Below are 22,217 nucleotides of genomic sequence, written 5' to 3'. Positions count from 1 at the left end.
TGCGTATCTGGCAACCTCAGGGAGAGTGGGCGGGGACTACATAATTTTGACCGTGATTACAATACCATTTCTGGCCACATTTCTACATCTGGCACCTGTAATTAAGTTTTTGGACTTTTTAAAGAGGGGATTAACATATCTAGAAACTATCTAGATAAACTCCCGGAATTAATTTGTTTTTTCTTTAGAGAAAAATGGTTTGTTTGCAAAAAAGTCAACAAATTCAATATTAATTCTATATAAAGTAGCCCATATATATATATATATATATATATATATATATATATATATATATATATATATATATATATATATATATATATATATATACATATATATATATATATATAATTTAGGGGTGTGGGAAAAAATCGATTCGAATTCGAATCGCGATTCTCACGTTGTGCGATTCAGAATCGACTCTCATTTTTTAAAAATCTTTTTTTTTTAATTGATTGATTTTTAATTTTAATTATTTAAAAAATTTTTTTTTAAATTAATCAATCCAATAAAACAATACACAACAATACCATAACAATGCAATCCAATTCCAAAACCGACCCAGCAACACTCAGAACTGCAATAAACAGAGCAATTGAGAGGAGACACAAACACGACCCCAAACAAACCAAAAGTAGTGAAACAAAAATGAACATTATCAACAACAGTATCAATATTAGTTACAATTTCAACATAGCAGTGATTAAAAATCCCTCATTGACATTATCATTAGACATTTATAAAAAAAATAAAAAAAGAACAATAGTGGCTTACACTTGCATCGCATCTCATAAGCTTGACAACACACTGTGTCCAATATTTTCACAAAGATAAAATAAGTCATATTTTTGGTTCATTTAATAGTTAAAACAAATGTACATTATTGCAATCAGTTGACAAAACATTGTCCTTTACAATTATAAAAGCTTTTTTACAAAAATCTACTACTCTGCTTGCATGTCAGCAGACTGGGGTAGATCCTGCTGAAATCCTATGTATTGAATGAATAGAGAATCGTTTTGAATCGGGATAAAATCGTTTTTGAATCGAGAATCGTGTTGAATTGAAAAAAAAAAAAATCGATTTTGAATCGAATCGTGACCCCAAGAATCGATATTGAATCGAATCCTAATATATATATACACAGAATATACAGAGACATATATATATATATATATACAAATGTATATATATATATATATATATATATATATACACATATATATATATATATATATATATATATATATATATATATATATATATATATATATATATATATATATATATATATATATATATATATATATATATATATATATATATATATATATATATATATATATATATATACACATATATATATATCCATCCATCTATCTATCCATTTTCTACTGCTTGTCCCTCTCAGGGTCGCGGTATATATATATATATATATATATATATATATATATATATATATATATATATATATATATATATATATATATATATATATATATATATATATATATATATATATATATATATATACATATATATATATATATATATATATATATATATATATATATATGTATATATATATATATATACATATATATATATATATATATATATATATATATATATATATATATATATATATATATATATATATATATATATATATATATATATATATATATATATATATATATATATATATATATATGTATATATATATATACAGTATGTATATATATATATATATATATATATATATATATATATATATATATATATATATATATATATATATATATATGTATATATATATATATGTATATATATATATATATATATATATATATATATATATATATGTATATATATATATATATATATACATATATATATATATATATATATATATATATATATATATATATATGTATATATATATATATATATATATATATATATATATATATATATATATATATATATATATATATATATATATATGTATATATATATATACAGTATATATATATATATATATATATATATATATATATATATATATATATATATATATATATATATATATATATATATATGTATATATATATATATGTATATATATATATATATATATATATATATATATATATATATATATATATATATATATATATATATATGTATATATATATATATCAATCCATCCATCCATCCATCCATCCATTTTATACCGCTTGTCCCTTTTGGGGTCGCTGGAGCCTATCTCAGCTGCATTCGGGCGGTAGGCGGGGTACACCCTGGACAAGTCGCTACCTCATCGCAGACAACATTCACACTCACATTCACACACTAGGGCCAATTTAGTGTTGCCAATCAACCTATCCCCAGGTGCATGTCTTTGGAGGTGGGAGGAAGCCGGAGTACCCGGAGGGAACCCACGCAGTCACTGGGAGAACATGCAGACTCCACACAGCCCGGGATTGAACTCCGGACTACTCAGGACCTTCGTATTGTGAGGCAGATGCACTAACCCCTCTCCCACCGTGCTGCCCATATATAAATATATATATATATATATATATATATATATATACATACATATATATATATATATATATATATATATATATATATATATATATATATATATATATATATATATATATATATATATATATATATATATATATATATATATATATACAAAATCATTATTCAGTTAAATATGGTTATCAATCTGTCAAGTTTTCCTTTACTTCAGAGTGCAGAGTTTAGCTGATACACATTCAGGAATATTATCAGTGGATAATATAATCATAATATTACTGTAAATCATTATCATTATAATTATATTATCATTGCTGCATCTTCAGGGAGGGAAGTCTCCTCCTGTCTTTAAAACCTAGTGTGCCTTTGTTTCTAACTTTAATCCAGAGTCATTGAATGCACCACCGTTCTGTGCAATGATACATAAAAGTAAAACGTGTACATAAGATTCTTCTAATACTGCCACAAATAGATTTATTATATTTTTAACTTTCTTTTATCACCTCATCCTTGTTCCAAAAAGGTTGCTGCTGCTGTGTGAATACTTAATGGTGATTTTGGATGACGTCATGGCGTCAGTGTTAGTGAAGTGTTCCATGCGAGGTTTGCCGCTATTCAGGTGGACCAAACCATTTAGCATTTTTGATATGGAGTGTGTAGTTAGTCTTCGACATTCTTAAATTGATTCAATAAATCTTATTATTGAACTTTAATATTAACATTTATGATGTCATTTTTTTTATAACTTACATAATTAGATGACGGGAAAAAAAAATTCAAACTTTACAAAAGCCAAGACACTCCCTTATGGACAATTTTAGGGAATCTAAATTGGTTTAACATGCATGTTTTTGGACTGTGGACTAAATAATAGGCTCACACAAAGGAAACATGCAAACTCCACAGTTGTTGTTCCTCATGTGCGGCACTCTGCTCATTACAATTGTACATTTTGTGGGTGATTTTAACTCATCAGAAGTGTTCTTGGTGTTTGCCACTTTACATGAGAGGGGCTGCATCACTTTCTTGCTGTGTGCTATTCATGTTAATTGTGTGTAACTGGACTTGTATTCATTGAGGTTTCTATGTCCCTCCAGTGCTACTATTTATATTAAGGTGTGCTGTAAACATCCACCCGTTTTCTTGATGCTCTTGTTCATGTTCTTGTTATCCCACTGCTATGTTGCAACTGAACTACATGTGATGACAAAGAGATAATATTGACACACTGTACATGTTTACTTGTATTCTTTCTCTTAGGTTCCCTTAGTTTGTCTGTCTTAAATTGTATGGGATTTTATGCCTCAGCCCGAGAGCGACATGGAGAGACAATGTTAGAGGGGCAAGGGTAAGGCTCTCAAGTCTGTTGGGTTTTTATCAGCTCCTGCAGGGTGACCTGTCTTCCTCTTGCCCTACCCTCCCCAACTCTTCCTCCGCTCTCCCAGCCCCCTTCCGCTTGTACCGTTTACTAAATCATGTCACGTACTTCTCTGCCTAATTTGCCCTCGATTTGAGTCTTATGTCTCTATCTCCTCTCTCTTTCTCTCTCTCAACTTCAAGTTTCTTTGCAGGTACACAGGACTTTTCGCTTCTCGGCAACCGCCCCAAATTAACCGACAAACAACCCCTATGGCCTTCTGCTACTAAAAATCCTATCACACATAAAACCTATACTAAACACTGACCTTCTCTCTCAGTGTATATACATGTATAAATGCAATATTATACATGTATATACATGCATAGATTTATGTGTGTATGTCAAGCAACTCTCCTCGCCTATGCCAGGGCCGTCTCTCTTCCGTAGTGAATAATCTCACTTCTAACAATTTGGAACCTCTTTTGCTTCTCTGTTTTTGTGTAGGTGTCTATAGTCAGCCTTGTAGCTAATGCGCTGGGCTACTCCGATCTAGGGCCCATTAAATCACTCAGGACACTAAGGGCCTTGAGACCCCTCAGAGCCTTGTCACGTTTTGAAGGGATGAGGGTAAGATCCAAAGCTAAGCAGCTGATCCTTCCGCATGCCCTTTCAACAGTTTCAAGCATGCTAGAACTGATCTAAAACTATCTAAAAGGCAACAAAAGTACACAAAATATTGGGGGATTTATGCCTAAAACCCACACATGAAAGCAACACCTTTCCAATCCTGACCCATGTCTTGTTAGTTAGCCAACAAGTCATGATGCAGCTGGAGTAACATTAGACAACAAAATGCATTGCAATTGAATGTGTCAAACCATCAAAAAAAAACAACCCCATCAGCGCACTAGTAAAAATGACTTTTTAATAAAGCTGCCTCATCACAGAAAATTACTAAATCCTTTCTTAAGATCTCTTCTTACTTGATTGGCTTAAGGGAACGTGAAAAAAACCTCCATGCCATCTCACAGAGCATTCAAATCAATATTTAACTCCTTATTTGGTCTGATTGTCAACCACTGCTTTCACTAGAGACAACAACCCCTCTTCGTCCTTCCTCCCTCCTTTACACATTTCCCTCGACTCCTACTGTATAACTTCCCCTCATCCACCTTTTAATGCATTGAGAACAACAACCAGCAGGAACCACAAAGCCACAGGACACAAAAGCCTCTTGCCAATCAGTCACACTAAAACAATGCACAAAAGATGGCTGACAGAAGCGTGTTCTCCTCAGAATTTCATAGCACTTCATGTAAAAAAGTAATACACAACAGAAATTTTAAAGTACAACTTTAGAGATGTATAAACCCACAATTCCACTGTACAATAAAGAATCACTGTACAGTATGTAAAAAATCCACAGAAACTAAAAGAACCACTGTACCGAACAGAACCACTGAATAAAACAGAACTACTCTACCTTAAAGAACCACTGTACATAAAAGAACCACTGTACTTAAAAGAACCACTGTACGTAGAATAACCACTGTGCATAACAGAACCACTGAACGTAAAATAACCACTGTATATAACAGAACTACTGTACCTTAAAGAACCACTGTACATAAAAGAACCACTGTACATAGAATAACCATCATACGTAAAAGAACCACTGTACTTAAAAGAACCACTGTACATAGAATAACCACTGTATGTAAAAGAACCATTCTGCATCAGAGAACCCCTCTATGTAAAATAAGCATTGTACATAAAAGAACCACCTACCTAACACAGGGCTTCTCAATTATTTTCTGTTATGCCCACTCAGGAAGGAGAACATTTTTCCAGCTTTTCGAAGTGAGGTTTGAAGCAAGATACGGCATGATACTGGTAAAACATGTTTTGCATTGCGCTATACCCCACGGGGGTTCGCCTCACTATTTGGGAAGCACTGACCTAACAGAACCACTATATGTAAAAGAACCAAAGTACCTAAAAAACACGGTATGTAATAGAACCTCTGTATTTAAAATAACTACTATATATAAAAGAACCACTGTACATAAAAGAACCATTGTACGTAAAATAACCACCGTACCTAAAATAATCACTGTACGTAAAATAATCACTCTACGTAAAAGAATCACTCTACGTAAAAGAATCACCATGCGTAAAAGAATCGTTGTACGTAAGAGAATCACTCTACGTAAAAGAACCAATCTACGTAAAATAATCACCGTACATAAAAGAACCATTGTACGTAAAATAATCTCTGTACATAAAAGAACCACTGTATGTAAAATAACCACTGTACCTAAAATAATCACTCTTCGTACAAGAATCACTCTACGTAAAATAATCACTCTACATAAAAGAATCACCGTACATAAAATAATCACTCTATGTTAAACAATCACCGTACATAAAATAATCACTCTACGTTAAAGAATCACCGTACATAAAAGAACTACTGTATGCAAAAGAAACACTGTACGTAAATTAACTTCTGTATGTAAAAGAATCACTGTACCTAAAATAACTGCTGTTAATAAAATAACTAGTGTGTGAATGTGAGTGTAAATGTTGTCTGTCTATTTGTGTTGGCCCTGCGATGAGGCGGCGACTTGTCCTGGGTGTACCCCGCCTTCCGCCCGTGTGCAGCTGGGATAGGCTCCAGCACCCCCGTGACCCCGAGAGGGACAAGCGGTAGAAAATGGATGGGTGGATGTACGTAAAAGAATCAGTGCATGTAAAATAACCACCGTACATAAAAGAACCACCGTAGGTAAAATAATCTCTGTACTTTAAAAAAAATAACCTTAAAAGAACAGTAGTTATAATACGTTAAAAACAACACTGCAAGTAAAACAACAACTGTACAGTACGTTTAAAAAAAAATCACTGTATGTAAAAATACCACTACCACTGTAATTAAAAGAACGATTGTAAAGTATGGAAAAAAAAAAGCACTGTATGTAAAAATACCACTGTATGTAAAAGAACCAGTGTAATTAAAAGGAGAAACATCAGTCACAACCTGCTCTCACAAGCTATTCTTCTTTGTACAAATACAAATACAGCCAAGCACATGATTAAAATTTGAGCAAGGTTGGTTAAAAAACATGGTCGTCATCAAGTAAAACATTTTTGCACTGCCCATAAATCATTGACTATTTTCCTAACGATTATAAAACATCAAAGGAAACTGCATACGCGTATGCTAGCATGTCTTTCGAATACATAGAGGGCGGCTCTAAATTAGCTATTATATGTACATATTTTGAGAATTAGCAGGTAAATTCTAGTGAGAACACGCTCAACTGGAGCCTATAGACTTGTAACAACACGTCCCACATTTGATTGGTTGTGTGTGTGAGACTATTAGTGGTACAGTCGTTGACAGGTTGGTTGTTATCACCCTCCCCTATCTACTTCTCTATCTTGGTTCTCACTGCTCTTGGACTGGTTGCCTTGTCTACCAGTTTGAGCATCTCTTCACATCAGCCCCCTTTCAGGCGCACATGTGCGGAACCCACCCCACCAGTTCTACACCCTCTTCCTAGTCCTGTACATATCACCCACCCTGCCCTCCACCACCGCTAACTTCACCCGGACCGTCTCGGGTCAGCACACGCTCTCCTGCTTGTCCAGGATCTTTGTGCATCAGGGACTGAGACAGACGAGCACTCTCTCACAGCGTTGTGTTGGCTGTGGGAGTATTTGGTAAACTTCTGCCAGCCTCTCGCACCCATCTGTTTCGTCTATTATCGTCTTTTACGATCTCTCTCAATTCACTTTCGGGATGCGGGCAGAAGTTAAGCAAATATGCTCAGCTGCCATTTCGCACAAAGCATTGCTGCTGTCATGTCATAGCACCATTTAGCGCAGCATACAGCAGGCTTCCTGTTGCCTTCCATTCCTGCAGGAAGTGAACCCGGGAGGCAACAATAGGCCCAGTTTAGTTCTGTGTCTGAATAGGCCAGCAACCATTGTGTTGTTCCTCTTGAAAAAAATGACAAAGCAGCAGTAGAAACTGCATGCTATCATCAAGTCTTATTCATGCTAGATATCCAGTGACTAAAATGTGGTGCCGTTGCATATGAGCAGACATTTAAGGCCCTGGATAGGCTTTGTGGATGTTACCTTAACAATACGTGAGATTTGGTGTATGACATTGAGTGTCTATAAGAGAGGCGAGGATGGCCCAGTAATCCAAAGGGAAATAGAGAAAAATGATCCTGCTGTATCACAATGTTTATGTCCATCTATAAAGTTACCATTTTGTTTGAACTGTAAAAAAACAATGAATAAATGAATGGGGAAGTAGATGAATAGAGAGATGAAAGATATTCTGGAGAGTTAGAATGATGAGACGTTTGAATGTTGCATCTTGAGACTCAGGTTGCGCAGCTTCAACAGAACACATTGCACAGCGTAACGTGCAATGATTATTATGGGCTGCTCTGGCTTCTGTGCTCTCTTTCTCTTGATGCTGCTTTGGAGCCAGAAATCCTTCCCTTTTTGAGCAATGCATCCAACTGGAATAAAAACATGCCCCACCCATCTTTTGTTGATCAGTTTATCATCAGCAGGGCGTGGTAACTCGCCAAACACATAAGCAGTGATTTTGGTATCGCCTCTTCACTCACTATCTCTCTATCCATATGTTTCTCCATTTATTTATTGATTTGAGCGGTTCTTGAGATTGCCCAAAGCCATGTAACACGCATGTTATTTAACTGCCGATGCACATTTTGCCTTTTGGAAAGCCATTTTCCCTCTTGCCCGATGCTTTCCGTGCAGCTACTGCTTTACTTAAACATCGGAAAGCACTTTCTTTGTAGTTTAAAGCCATTTTCTCAGCAAGTGCAATGGGAATTTAGTGTGCATTCCCAACCAATAATCTGTTAGTATGTTTGCTACAAAGGATGCACACTTTAAGTTTGTGTATATTTAAGAGAGGGAATATGGCTCCGCTGAGACATGCATGCTCAGATGTCTGCCTGGGAGCTGCTGGTCGACCTGCCCAATACCACTGGTTGTGAACAGTGCAGCCTGTTAGCTTACTACTGAGATGGGATTGCTTAAAAAAACATTGCTAGCATAGTGGTAACCATTTGTTTTGATGTAATTAACGTAACTAGCCATTAAAAAGATTCATATTGTCGATAATAAGTAAAGTATTAAGAATATTACATTGACTAAGGTGGGGCACTTCATAATGGTATGGCATATCTTAAATGTGGTACAAATATCCATTTTGTGCAAGAGCTCAGCCCAATTATTACAATTGGAATTTAATATAAACAGACAAAATATGTAATTATTATTTTTAATATTTGAAATTGTGTTTGTATGTTAGAATTAGAATTAGAAAGTGTAGAATTAGTTTGAATTATTTCAGGAATAATTAACAATGTTTTTGATATTAGTACATCTATATAAATATATACATGTATACATATAACTAATTAAATGCTAATTCCATAACTTTAATCGTTCAGTTTTCCCCCTGTGTCTGCAAATTAAAAAATATACTATTAAACTGGTAATATATTGTATTTATAATGTTATACGTACACTTTTTTAAAAATACAATGTGGGTCACTATTTATTTGTCAAACTAATCAGATTTAGTTTTACTTCAAATTTGCCTTTAAAACATATATATATATATATGTATATATATATATATATATATATATATATATATATATATATATATATATATATATATATATATATATATATATATATATATATATATATATATATATATATACATATACAATATATATCATATTTGTTAAACATAGACTACGTGTACAAAATGTACATCAGATCATAATATGAAGATGTGTAAAAATATATAAAATGCAGAAAAATAACAAAAAAAAACAGTCATCAACTGTTATATTTGAGTATTGTAATTTTTGACTAGCTGCCTGCGTGAGTATTCTCACCATGTGTCAAGAGGTCTGATACCATTAAACAAACCATACAATTGAATGATAACAAGAACAGTACAGTACTGTGTAGTACATATTGGCAACTCGTCCATCTAATTCCTACATTCACATAAGCTTATTCCAGCTAGGTTCAATAATAATAAAAATCAAGTTAAATCTATGTTTGTTTTAAAATACAGATTGTAAGGCCATAGCATTATGAAGTACTGCAGAAAGCTTGAAATTACATGCGTTTGTTTCCTGGTCCTCACACCGTCCTGTCCTGTCTCCCCTGGTTCTGGTCTAGGTGGTAGTCAACGCCTTGGTGGGTGCCATCCCTTCCATTATGAATGTGTTGCTGGTTTGCCTCATCTTTTGGCTGATTTTCAGTATCATGGGGGTCAACCTGTTTGCGGGCAAGTACTACTTCTGTTTCAACGAGACCTCTGAGGAATACTTTCCTGTCGATGTGGTTAACAACAAGACCCAATGCGAAGCCCTCATTGAGCAAAACTTTACTGAGGTCAGATGGAAGAATGTCAAAATTAACTTTGACAACGTGGGCGCCGGCTACCTGGCCTTGCTGCAAGTGGTGGGTGTCACTCTTACCCAGATTCTTTGTTTCCTCTTTGCTCTGATTTGGTGTCTTTTCTCATTCGCTGCCACACATCATTTGCTTTCATTGTGTCTACTCAGTCCTTATATTTCTTTCCATGCTCTAGCTGTACCGCCGGATATGCATCACTCTTGGTTTGAGTTTGGATATTATTTTGCGTTCCATAGTTTTTTGGGAGTGATTGTGTCTAATGATGTCTGTTTTTCAAAGGCCACATTCAAAGGCTGGATGGACATTATGTATGCCGCTGTGGACTCCAGAGGGGTGCGTTCAGAATAAAACAGTGTTATGTTATTATACAGTATATTATTCACATCATTTATAACACAAGCTCCTTTTCAAGGTGGGAGAACAGCCCAAATATGAAGGCAACATCTACATGTACATCTACTTTGTCGTCTTCATCATATTTGGATCCTTCTTCACCCTCAACCTCTTTATTGGTGTGATCATTGACAACTTCAACCAGCAGAAGAAAAAGATAAGGCTCCTTCAAGTCTAACTTCTTGATTTGAGCGTCGGAATACGATTATAACCAAATGATGATGTCTTCTGCCCTGTACTTTGGAGGTCAGGATATCTTCATGACAGAGGAACAGAAGAAGTACTACAACGCCATGAAAAAACTGGGCTCGAAAAAGCCTCAAAAACCCATCCCTCGACCACAGGTGTGTTTTCTGCTCAACGCTTTGCGAGGGACTTTCAATTACAACAATTGTGGTTTTCTTGCAAAAGATTGGTTATTGAGCAACCAGTGTTGCCAACATTGACCGATTAGTATTTTAATATGACATGCAGTATGTAGCCTGGCAATGGAATACTCTCATATTTTGCCTGTGTAGTATTGTAGTGGTTTTAGTATAGCTTTTAAATGTATGCATTAATTTACTCACATAAATTACAAGTTTTGAGCATGTGTCCTATAAATTGTATATTGTTGCGAATTCTGGGATCAATAAAGTACTTTCTATTCTATTCTATTCTATTCTAAAGTATGTGGGTTTTTTTTTATCTGTGCATTGTAGTCTGTGGTATTGTATGATTTGTAGGCCCCTTTCAACAGGCACTTTATGAATTCTACTTTACAGAATATGCATTTTGTAAATGAATAGTTGAATAGGTGTCCTTTTGAACACCGGGGGTTTGTGAGAGGAGTTGTTTAGATATGTTAGGGCTCACGTGTGATGTGCCTTTTGAATATGTTGCTGTTTTATTGGGGAGACGTGGCTCAGTTGGTAGAGCGGCCGTGCCAGCAACTTGAGGGTTCCAGGTTTGATTCCAGCTTCCGCCATCGTGGTCACTGCCGTTGTGTCCTTGGGCAAGACACTTTACCCACCTGCTCCCAAACTGGTTTAAATGTAGCTTAAATGTAGATAATGGGTTTCACTATGTAAAACATTTTGAGTTCCTAGAAAAACAGCGCTATATAAACATACTTCACTTCACCTTTATTTAGTACTCTTTTGTATACGAGTAAACGTAGTTTTATGAGTCGTCCTTTTTTGTTTTTGTTTTTGTGTTTAGTTTGTTTTCTCCCATGTTGTCACACCGCGGTGAGGGATGTCTTGTCTTGGTTTTTTCTGTCTTGTGATTTGCATGTTTTAGTTTGAAAAGTAACTCTCCTCTCGTTTCAGGTCACTTACCCTTCCTTTTGTGTCATCAGTCTGACGTTATCCCTGTTCCCTGATTGTTTCCACCTGTTCCCTATTAGCCTCATGTGTCTTATAAGCCCACTCCTCCCTTTGTTCTGTGCCAGATTGTCTCGTTTATTCGTGCTCTCTGGCGTCCATGCCCATGCCTTGCCTTGTCTCGTGCTTATGTCCCTTGATCTTGAATCCCTTCGTGGCTTTTTTGAGTTTTCCTTCTTCCTCCTCAGCAGAGTGATTTTTTGTTATTGAGTTTATTCAGCCGAAGTGGTGAGTTATCAGTTATTTTTCATTCTTTCCTCAAATTTTTGAGTGACTATTTTTGTTAAACTTTATTAGATTAGATAGTGTAGAATTTTTCATAGCTGTTGTTTCTTCCTCCTGTTGGAGCGTTTTTTGTTAATACATTTTATAGCATATACGGCGCCAATTATAGTTCGTCTTTGCTTTTGTGTTTTCCTCCGTTCGGAGTGATTTTCGGTTGTTCCTATTTTTTGGAACCTTTTTCGCCGATTAGTTTTTTGGTTAATATAGAATTTGTATTTCTTGACTTTGGAGGTGGAAGGAAGCTGCCAAAATAAAAGCCTGTAAAAGTTCCCTACTCTGCATCTGAGTCATATCCTTTTTACCAAGCCTGACACATGTGTTGTATGTTGTAAGGACAACAGATGGAAATTAGTTGTGTGCACTGTGCACAAACTAAATAAAAAAAATGTAAAAAAGCTAAAACTCCTTTTTGTCACCTCTCTCACTCTCCACACAGAACAAGATCCAAGGCATGGTGTTTGACTTTGTCACGCAGCAGGTTTTTGACATCTCCATTATGATCCTCATTTGCCTTAACATGGTCACCATGATGGTCGAAACGGACGACCAGTCGGACGAAACGGAGAATGTCCTCTACTGGGTCAACTTCATCTTCATCGTGGTCTTCACCACAGAGTTCTTGCTCAAGCTCTTTGCTCTTCGCCACTACTACTTCACCAACGGCTGGAATATCTTTGACGTGGTGGTGGTCATCCTGTCCATTGTTGGTGAGTTGGGGGAAGGGAAATACATTTTATGACATCTTCTCAAGGGGCAACACTAGATAAATTAAATGTGGATATACTTTATAGTACTTTTTAGATTTAGTGTCCACTGATCAAAATAAGCCAACACACAACAGCCAATATTGTCATCTTGGAGTGTGTTCCTGTTGGAAATGTGCCACGTAGCCCAGTTTCTTTAAGGAGGGGGTGATATTCTTCCTCAAAATGATCCATAATGATAAGGTGGTCATAAGGATCCTCAATGATCCATAGCTCCCCCAGTGCTGACAGCACTCATACAGCCACAGACCATGGTGCTACTGTGCAGGACTGTAGGCAAGACACAATTACTGTATCTTGGTACTCACTTGTATTGCCAATTATTTAGACAATAATGACTATGTATTGATTAATTTTAAGTGGATAGTAAATGTAAACTGCTATACATGTACACTGATCAGGTGAGTCAAAGTGAGGGGGGTTAGGAAGGATGTTGAACTGGGGCCCCAAGCACAGGGGGGAGGCCGTCCTGGGCTTCTGTAAGGTTTGAAGAGTTTTTTCTATGTCATTTAAATATGTAAGTTATAAAAAACGATTTCATAAATGTTAAAATAAAACAAATATGGCCGTGAAAGTTCAATGATAAAGTTGCTTGAATCAAATTAAACTAACAACACAACCTATCAAACATGTGAAATGGTTCATTCCACCTGGATAGGCAAACCCAGCGTGAAACACTTCGCTCGACACAGACGTCATAACATCATCAAAGCTCACCTTTAAGCATTCACGCACAGCACCAACATTTTTGGAACAAGGATGAGGCGACAAAAGTAAGGTAAAAATATAACAAATCTATTAGTGGCAGCATAGGAGAGAGTTTCACATTTGCATTTCATTGCCGATAACTGTTGTGCGTTCAAGAACCCTCGATTAAAGTTAGAAACAGAGGTGTCACAAGGCACTAATAATAATATAATCATAATATTAAGGATGTTTTTTTATGATATGTATTTTCCACTGATGATAATACGTTGTGTATCAGATAATCACTACTTTATAATCATATTTAGGTGAATAATGATTTATAATAATTTAAATTCATATTCTGGTCGCTTTATATCTAATTTGTTTGCACCTGTTTTTAAAAACAAAACCAATTTTTTTTTGTCCGGTTTGTTCTAGCCTAGATTTTTTAATCCTTTCTTTTGAAGTCAGAAACCTAATGAAGGTTTTTACATGTCTTTTAAAAAGTTGGTTTCAACCAAATCCATGCAATAATTAGGAGCGTGTGTGTATGGGGCTGTGACGGCCCTTTAGGAGTCTTGTGTATGGGGGCCCAGAATTTGATGCTACTCCCCGGATACTGACTACTCTAAAGAATATCCACATTTCATTTCAATAGTGTTGTCCCTTGAGAACATATGTTGTAATAACAATGCTTGCTAAAGCGTGAAGGTGAACACACTTTTGATTGGTCAAAAAGGGCTGAGCCTGAATAAAACGCACTAGTTGCTGACAGCCAATACTTGTTTCTTATACCCACCCTCACAGGTATGTTCTTGGCCGACCTCATTGAGAAGTACTTTGTATCGCCGACTCTGTTCAGGGTGATCCGGTTGGCTCGTATCGGACGTATCCTGCGTCTCATCAAAGGAGCTAAGGGCATCCGGACTTTACTGTTCGCTCTGATGATGTCACTGCCGGCCTTGTTCAACATCGGCCTCCTGCTCTTCCTGGTCATGTTCATTTTCTCCATCTTCGGCATGTCCAACTTTGGTTATGTGAAACACGGAGCCGGCATTGACGACTTATACAACTTCGAGACTTTCGGCAACAGCATGATCATCCTGTTCATGATCACCACGTCGGCCGGCTGGGACGGCTTGCTCCTGCCCATCCTCAACTACCCGCCGGACTGCAACATCGCCTACGAAAACCCCGGAACGAACGTGAAAGGCAACTGCGGCAACCCTTCGGTGGGAATCTTTTTCTTTGTCATGTACATTATCATTTCATTCCTGATCGTGGTGAACATGTACATCGCCATCATTCTGGAGAACTTCAGCGTGGCCACCGAGGAAAGCGCCGATCCACTTAGCGAGGACGACTTTGAGACATTCTACGAGATCTGGGAGAAATTTGACCCGACCGCCTCCCAGTTCATCACTTTCGCCAAGCTGCCCGACTTTGCCGACGCCCTGGAACACCCGCTTCGTGTGCCCAAACCTAACACAATAGAGCTGATCGCCATGGACATGCCCATGGTGAGCGGCGATCGCATTCACTGCCTGGACATCTTGTTTGCCTTCACGAAGCGTGTGCTGGGCGACAGTGGTGAGTTGGACATGCTGAGGCAGCAGATGGAGGAGCGCTTTGTGGCAGCCAATCCTTCCAAGGTGTCATACGAGCCCATCACCACCACGCTTCGCCGCAAACAGGAGTACGTCTCCGCCAGAATCATTCAGAACGCCTATCGCGCCCACCTCATCAGGCGCGGCATCATCTTCAAGCGCCATATTTTCACAAACAATAAGCTGGAGAACGGCGGGACCAACCAAGAGCAGAAGGAGAGCACTCCGTCCACGGCCTCGCTCCCCTCCTACGACAGCGTGACTAAACCCGACAAGGAGAAGCAGGACGACAACAAGGACGAGTGGGCCAGGAAAGAGAAGGACAAAAACCAAAAAGACGAGTGGGAATCCAAGTGTTAGGGTTCGGCGACTCTTCCTGTTCAATAAAACACAGCGAGATGAGACTCTGGAGCCCAAATGTAGAAACAATTTGCAAGTTACAAAACCCAAGAAAGAAACGTTTACAAACTCGTACTGCTGAGGCGACCTGGTCTCGTATGTCATCAAAGACAGCTGAACCAAACACAATCAGTCTGCTGTATAGGGACCAAGTTGGACAAGCAGTGTGTTGCCAGTCGCACACATTCCTTGTGGGGACCAACTTGCCAAGGCGCACACACACACACAAACACACAACAGCAATCCCTGCCACCGCCGAGCGTGAAGAAGCCTCTTCTGCAAAGCTTCCACGCTGCCGAAGCGGACCGTCCCGCTAGAACGGTCCCATCAGTCTTAAAGGAAGGTTCCAGAACACAGAGTTAATGGAGAGGAAAATAAAACAAGTTTAGGGGGGGGGGGGGGGGTCAAGGAAACACAGTAACGTAGACAAAGATTTGTTTTGTTTTGTTCGTGCTGAGTAGACTTGCATCTTTACATCATTTGAGCAGCAAAAAAACCAGCCCATGTCACAAACCTTTCCATCTCTTTGTTATGCCGACTGAAGACATTTTTGGCGCTCGCACTGGCAGACCGACTCAGTTTTGACTTGGGCTGAAGGACCGAGTCCCAGATAAATACTGTTGTGCTTGTTCAATGCATAGAAATGACTTGCATGAAGGCATGTTTTGATCAGGAATCACGCATGAGTAATCACAGTCCACTTAATCCTCACAACGCCATGAGGGCAATGAGACGTCAAACCATGGTCATTCAAGAATTTTTTTTTTGCTGCTCTGCATGTCAAAGTGGAAGAGATGAGAATATCCTCATGTTGAGGATGCAAGGATTCGGAGGGCAGGTCTTCCTCAATCCAAATCTGGGGCGTAGGCTCATGTCTTTGTTTACTTTCATCTGTCTTACAGTCTTGAGGATATCAGCCCTATAATTGTTGTCGCCGCTTTTGTTTTGGGCTGGCGGAGGTAAAAAAACGTGTTCCATGCAGTAGGTTAGGGATTAATTTATTTTGTACACTTTGACAAGATATGCATCAGAGCTTCCCAGCGAACGAGTGCTTTTTGGGACAGTTTGGAGTCTCTCTGATGTCCCTTGTGATGCAATCATCCTCAAAAAAGGCTTTTTTTAGAGAGAGTGACACGGCGCGTCTGGGGTTAGCGGCCAGTTATCCCGAGGACTCGCCTTGTCGTGCCTATAGCGTCAATGCAGAAGGGGGGAAAGCGCACCAAAGGGCTTGTGGTTTCTAGATCTAAAAAAAAGGGTTTTGTCTGCGGGCGCCGCTCGGTCACAGAATCAACGTCCGACTGCCATGAGAGGAAGGAGGAGACTTTGGGGAAAAGTCAGTGTATCATTGTGCTTTTGTGGGACCCTCTTTTCACACAAGTATATCACACGCTTCCAATTTGTTAGGCCGACACAAACAAGATGAAACATCAGCAGGCCTCACATTGATGCAGCTACGGTGTAAAAAACAACAAAAAAGATGAAGTAATGTGAGGCTTTGTCAATCCAGCTGCCTCCTTTAGGTGTTCCTGCCATTCCTTTTCTACACTTGGAGTCGATGGTCCTATATTTCTAAGCGGATGAGGCGGACGTTTCTCCGGTCATCCCGCCGTCGCACCACTGATGCCATTTGGTGTGTTTAACACTGCCTGGACCCCGACCCCCTTTTTGTGTGTGCCATGAACCCAGGTCTGTTTACAATAAGAGCAGATTTGGCTGCTGCACACGGAAACCAAATACATTCGCCACCAGAACCGTCGCAGGAGCGAGCTGCGTCGTCCGAAACTCAAGTGTGCTCGTTCCGGATGCAAGCCTTCCCGGGGACTCATCCATTCCCGCTGGAAGGAACAACAAAGACAAAAAAACACCGATGTACAGTACAGTACAGTACAATACAGTACAGTGCAGTATAGTGCAGGCTACCATGCAAATGGCACAATGGCTGACAGAGAACGACCTTTTTGAGAGAAACTATAAATAGTGTACCATATGATTTTATTTTACCGGCATGCTTTGTTGTGTTTTTTTGTAAATAAGGACTTTTAAAAATGTTACTACTACTAATCAAAGAAAGAACAAAACAAAAAGAATAACAATAATAGAATGGCTTCCAGCTATGCCCTTTGTCACATTTGTTACCTTTTGGATTTTTTAACACACTTTTCACTTTGTTGACGAATATTGAATGATATATATATGTATATATATATGTATATACATATATGTTTGTATGTATATACATATATAAATATCGATAGATATAGATAGATATGATATAATACAAAAGATCTATACATGTATGTCTATATGTATTTACATAAAACAGAAGAACACTGTCACATTTGATTTATGTGCAACACGTTCAGTGGATGTCTAAAGAGCACCTGTCAATGTTGGTGTGTGTGTGCGCATGTGCGTGTGTGTGTGTGTGTGCGTGTGTGTGTATGGGGTGGGGTATCAGCTTAAATGTGATGTCAATGGAGCTGCTTGCCATGGATTGTAGCCTGATGATGACGACAAGGACAATGTTTCCAGCACGTCTCACCTTCACCGTCAGTTTACAGGACACACACGCACACACACACACACACATGCACATGCACGCATACACACACTGCCCTTCTCTACCAGCTCTTCCTGAAGGACATCAGCTGACTCCCTGCCCTACCACCTTTCCTGCCCACCACCACATCAGTGCCATTACAGCTCACATTACCCCGTCTTCTCATCCTCATCTTTTTCCTTTTTCTTCTTCTTCTTCTTCTAGTGTTCCACTCGATGGCTTGTGCCTTTTTTTCTGCAGATTTGGACACCACAAAAAAACGAAACAAAAAAATGATACTTATGTTTGGGAGTAAGGGTTCAGGGTGAGCACAACGTTAATCAGGGATGCGGAGTCATCAAAAATACTGCCGGAGGATGTTGGCAACACCTCATTTTGTGTCCATATTCAACTGTGTGTAAAGTGAACTGAAAACTCAAAACTGTCCTGTACTACTTCTTTTATAATGCAATGTGTGTGAGTGTGTGCGTGTGTGTGAATGTGTGTCACCCACTTGGCTTGTGAAAAAGCAGCTTGCCTTCTATACTTATTTTTCGGTTCCGATATATTTACGTTATCCATCTGAAATTTATTTTTGTATCAATATTTGACGATAAGACTCGTTCGTTTTTTTTTTTAAAGCATGGTTTAATTTTTTTTTTTTTCGTTGAAAAATTAAAAGTGCTTTTCAAATTGTTATCATTTGACACAGTGATTTGGAAAAAAAAAAAAAAAAGAAAAAGATATACAGTACCATATGCTGGTGTGTTGCACAACCACTTGGACTCCTGGCAAGAATATATGAAAGATTGTCTTAATTTGAGCACGAACCTTTTTATTACCAATAAAGCAGCCTTCCAGTTACCACGGTCTGCTTGTTTCTTATGGATTCTTTAAGGACATCTTGCTGTGGACCATGCAGGGACAGGCAGTAAGCTTCATGGCTGGTGAGGCACTGACTTGTTTCACCCTCAGGCCCTGAGGGTGATATTTTTTTTAATTATTATTAGTTTGACCTTTTAAATGCCTTTAGATCAAATTATGTCACAGTTATCAATCAGTATAAATTTGCATACAATGAAGGATTTTTCTATTTTAAAACCTGTGACATTATCTGATCCTAAAGGGACATAATAAATTCCCATTTATTCTGATATTTTTTTGTTTGGGACTCAAGTTTATTTAAAAAACTGAGCAAAAAAGGGAAACGTTTCAAAAATTCAAGGAGTGTTAGGCTTTCCTTGGCTACGAAGACAATCAAAATCGAGAGTCGTAACTTTAAATCCTTGCGCTCTAATCAATGTATTCAGAAACACTTTGTTGCACTAAATTGATTTGAGTTCCGCTTTTCCTCTCTGTAGAAAGATGGCAGCGAGCCTCTTCCAGCTCATGTTACCCCCCTCCCCGCCCTCCCCCTATCCCCTGCATTTAATCATCCGATTAGCAGGAATAATGATGTCACACTTGTGACAGAAACTGAGAATCACAAAGCCAACTGGGGACTAGAAGAGGTGTGTTCACACTTGTCATGTTTGGTTCGGGTTGAAAGACCTCTGAAGTATTCCATCATATTTTGATGATTTCTTTCTTTAATTCACTGAAAATCATCAGCTTCCTCTTCTCAGCACTGTCAATTTCCATGGTTGGAAAACAAAATGATGTCCATCTTTAGCTGTGAACTAATGCTACACTGCAAATTGTTTGCCACTTGCTAAGATTTAAAATTGTATTTCTAGGAATGTCCATAGTTTTAAAATCTATTTACTTATTTTAGTCATTGACTTTACATCATAATCTTAATGAATAATTGTATTTTGTCTATTATAGATTAAAAGTGAAGGAGTTCAAGTACCTCAGAGTCTTGTTCACGAGTGAGGGAAGAGTGGATCGTGCGGCGTCTTCAGTAATGCGGACGCTGTATCGATCCGTTGTGGTGAAGAAGGAACTGAGCCGGAAGGCAAAGCTCTCAATTTACCAGTCGATCTACGTTCCCATCCTCACCTATGGTCATGAACTTTGGGTTATGACCGAAAGGACAAGATCACGTGTACAAGCGGCCAGAAGGAGTTTCCTCTGCAGGGTGGTGAGGCTCTCCCTTAGAGATAGGGTGAGAAGCTCTGTCATCCTGGAGGAGCTCAAAGTAAAGCCGCTGCTCCTCCACATCGAGAGAAGCCAGATGAGGTGGTTCGGGCATCTGGTCAGGATGCCACCCGAACGTCTCCCTAGGGTCCGATCGGTAGGAGGCTACGGGAAAGACCCACGTTGGGAAGACTATGTCTCCCGGCTGGCCTGGGAACGCCTCGGGATCCCCCGGAAGAAGCTGGATGAAGTGGCTGAGGAGAGGGAAGTCTTGGCTTCTCTACTTAGGCTGCTGCCCCCGCGACCCGACCTCGGATAAGCGGAAGAAAATGGATGGATGGATGGATAGATTAAAAATGGTAAAATTGATAAATAACCATTCAGACTAGATATTTTGGTTTTCCCCAGAGAAAGTCATGTTTGAATATCCTGCAACATCCCGAGGATACGTAATTTAAGAATCGCAAGTTGAATAACGCTTGTTTTCAGAATAAAATACCCATTTCTAAGTCCTGCTATTTTCTAGATATGCAAATCTTAATTTCTCATCAAGTACAACTAACTAGCTGCATCACATGGACAGATAATTTCACTAGTTTTTAATATTTTTTTCCCCCTAAAATCTAGTATTTCTATCTTCTGTTTTGTCAGCTTTTTACAGTACAGCATGTAAGACCAGATGTTTGGGGCGGATCTTACGGGGTTCACTGTGACATTTACTGTACACCAAACAATGTAACTCAAATTTTTGCTTGCAGTTTAAAGCCCAACAATTTGCCAAGAGACAGCTCTTCTCTCAAAACTCTCCTAAATTGAGGTACCACTGTGATCTCATTGAATTAAGTCCCACATCTGCGGTCCCCTCCAAGGTTTCTCATTGTCATCCCACTGGGTTGAGTTTTTTCTTGCCCTGATGTGGGATCTGAGCCGAGGATGTTGTTGTGGCTTGTGCAGCCCTTTGAGACACTTGTGATTTAGGGCTGTATAAATAAACTTTAATTGATTGATTGACACATGTAATATGTGGTGTCCTTATATATATGTTCTTTACTGCATGGATGCAAGGCTCCTTTGAGTTCTCTTTCAAATCTTCCTCAGTGGTCACAAACATTTGACTTGTTGTCACGGCCCGGGCGTACACGTATGCGCTGCGCTGGGCGCACCTCCAGGAGCGCGCCAGGCACGTGCCAGTTTGGCTGCAGCCATCAGCTGCAATTAATCGCCGGCAATCAACACACCTGAAGCTGATAATGAGACCTGCCTTCATAAGCCAGCACAACCTGCTATCCCGCGCCAGAACGTAGTTTCCTGTTCAGTACAGTAAGCCGATACGTCAAGCTCTATGCGCACTCTTTTGCTCTCTGTCTCTTCCCCGTCGTGTTTACTTGTCTCGTGTCCTCCTTGCCGCCTCCCTGCAGCCTGCCTTCGTTCCCACGTCACGAGCTGTGTGTCCCGTCTCCCTTTGGTTCCCTGGCTGCATCTTGGATCTCGACCTCCCGTCTGGACACGGACTTTGACGCCTCACTCCTCCCCTCTACCTCACGTCTTAGACTTAGCCTTAGAAAATCTTTATTGTCCCCGAGGGGCAATTTGGTTTGCAGCAGTAGTCATTAAAAACAAGGTACAAATACATAAAATACATACAACATACAAACCATCATGAAGGCATTGAGCTAAAAACTAAAAAAC

The 22,217-nt window shown here is 38.4% G+C and overlaps 1 protein-coding gene across 1 annotated transcript in view; it reads left to right on the top strand.

Annotated features, from left to right (window-relative positions):
- Nucleotides 1–21,738, top strand: part of scn8aa (sodium channel, voltage gated, type VIII, alpha subunit a) — a 107,356-nt gene extending 85,618 nt beyond the window's left edge. The window contains exons 24-30 of the mRNA XM_062052878.1: nt 4,418–4,540; nt 10,172–10,456; nt 10,691–10,744; nt 10,824–10,961; nt 11,044–11,148; nt 12,890–13,160; nt 14,712–21,738. Coding sequence (XP_061908862.1) covers nt 4,418–4,540; nt 10,172–10,456; nt 10,691–10,744; nt 10,824–10,961; nt 11,044–11,148; nt 12,890–13,160; nt 14,712–15,871 — 2,136 coding nt within the window. The 3' untranslated portion in view covers nt 15,872–21,738. The remainder of the gene's footprint in view (nt 1–4,417; nt 4,541–10,171; nt 10,457–10,690; nt 10,745–10,823; nt 10,962–11,043; nt 11,149–12,889; nt 13,161–14,711) is intronic.
- Nucleotides 21,739–22,217: the final 479 nt, after the last annotated feature.

Source organism: Entelurus aequoreus, linkage group LG07 (assembly GCF_033978785.1).
Source record: "Entelurus aequoreus isolate RoL-2023_Sb linkage group LG07, RoL_Eaeq_v1.1, whole genome shotgun sequence".
Lineage (NCBI taxonomy): Eukaryota > Metazoa > Chordata > Actinopteri > Syngnathiformes > Syngnathidae > Entelurus > Entelurus aequoreus.
Note: the sequence above shows the minus strand (reverse complement) of the source record. Positions and strands in the feature narration are given on the sequence as shown.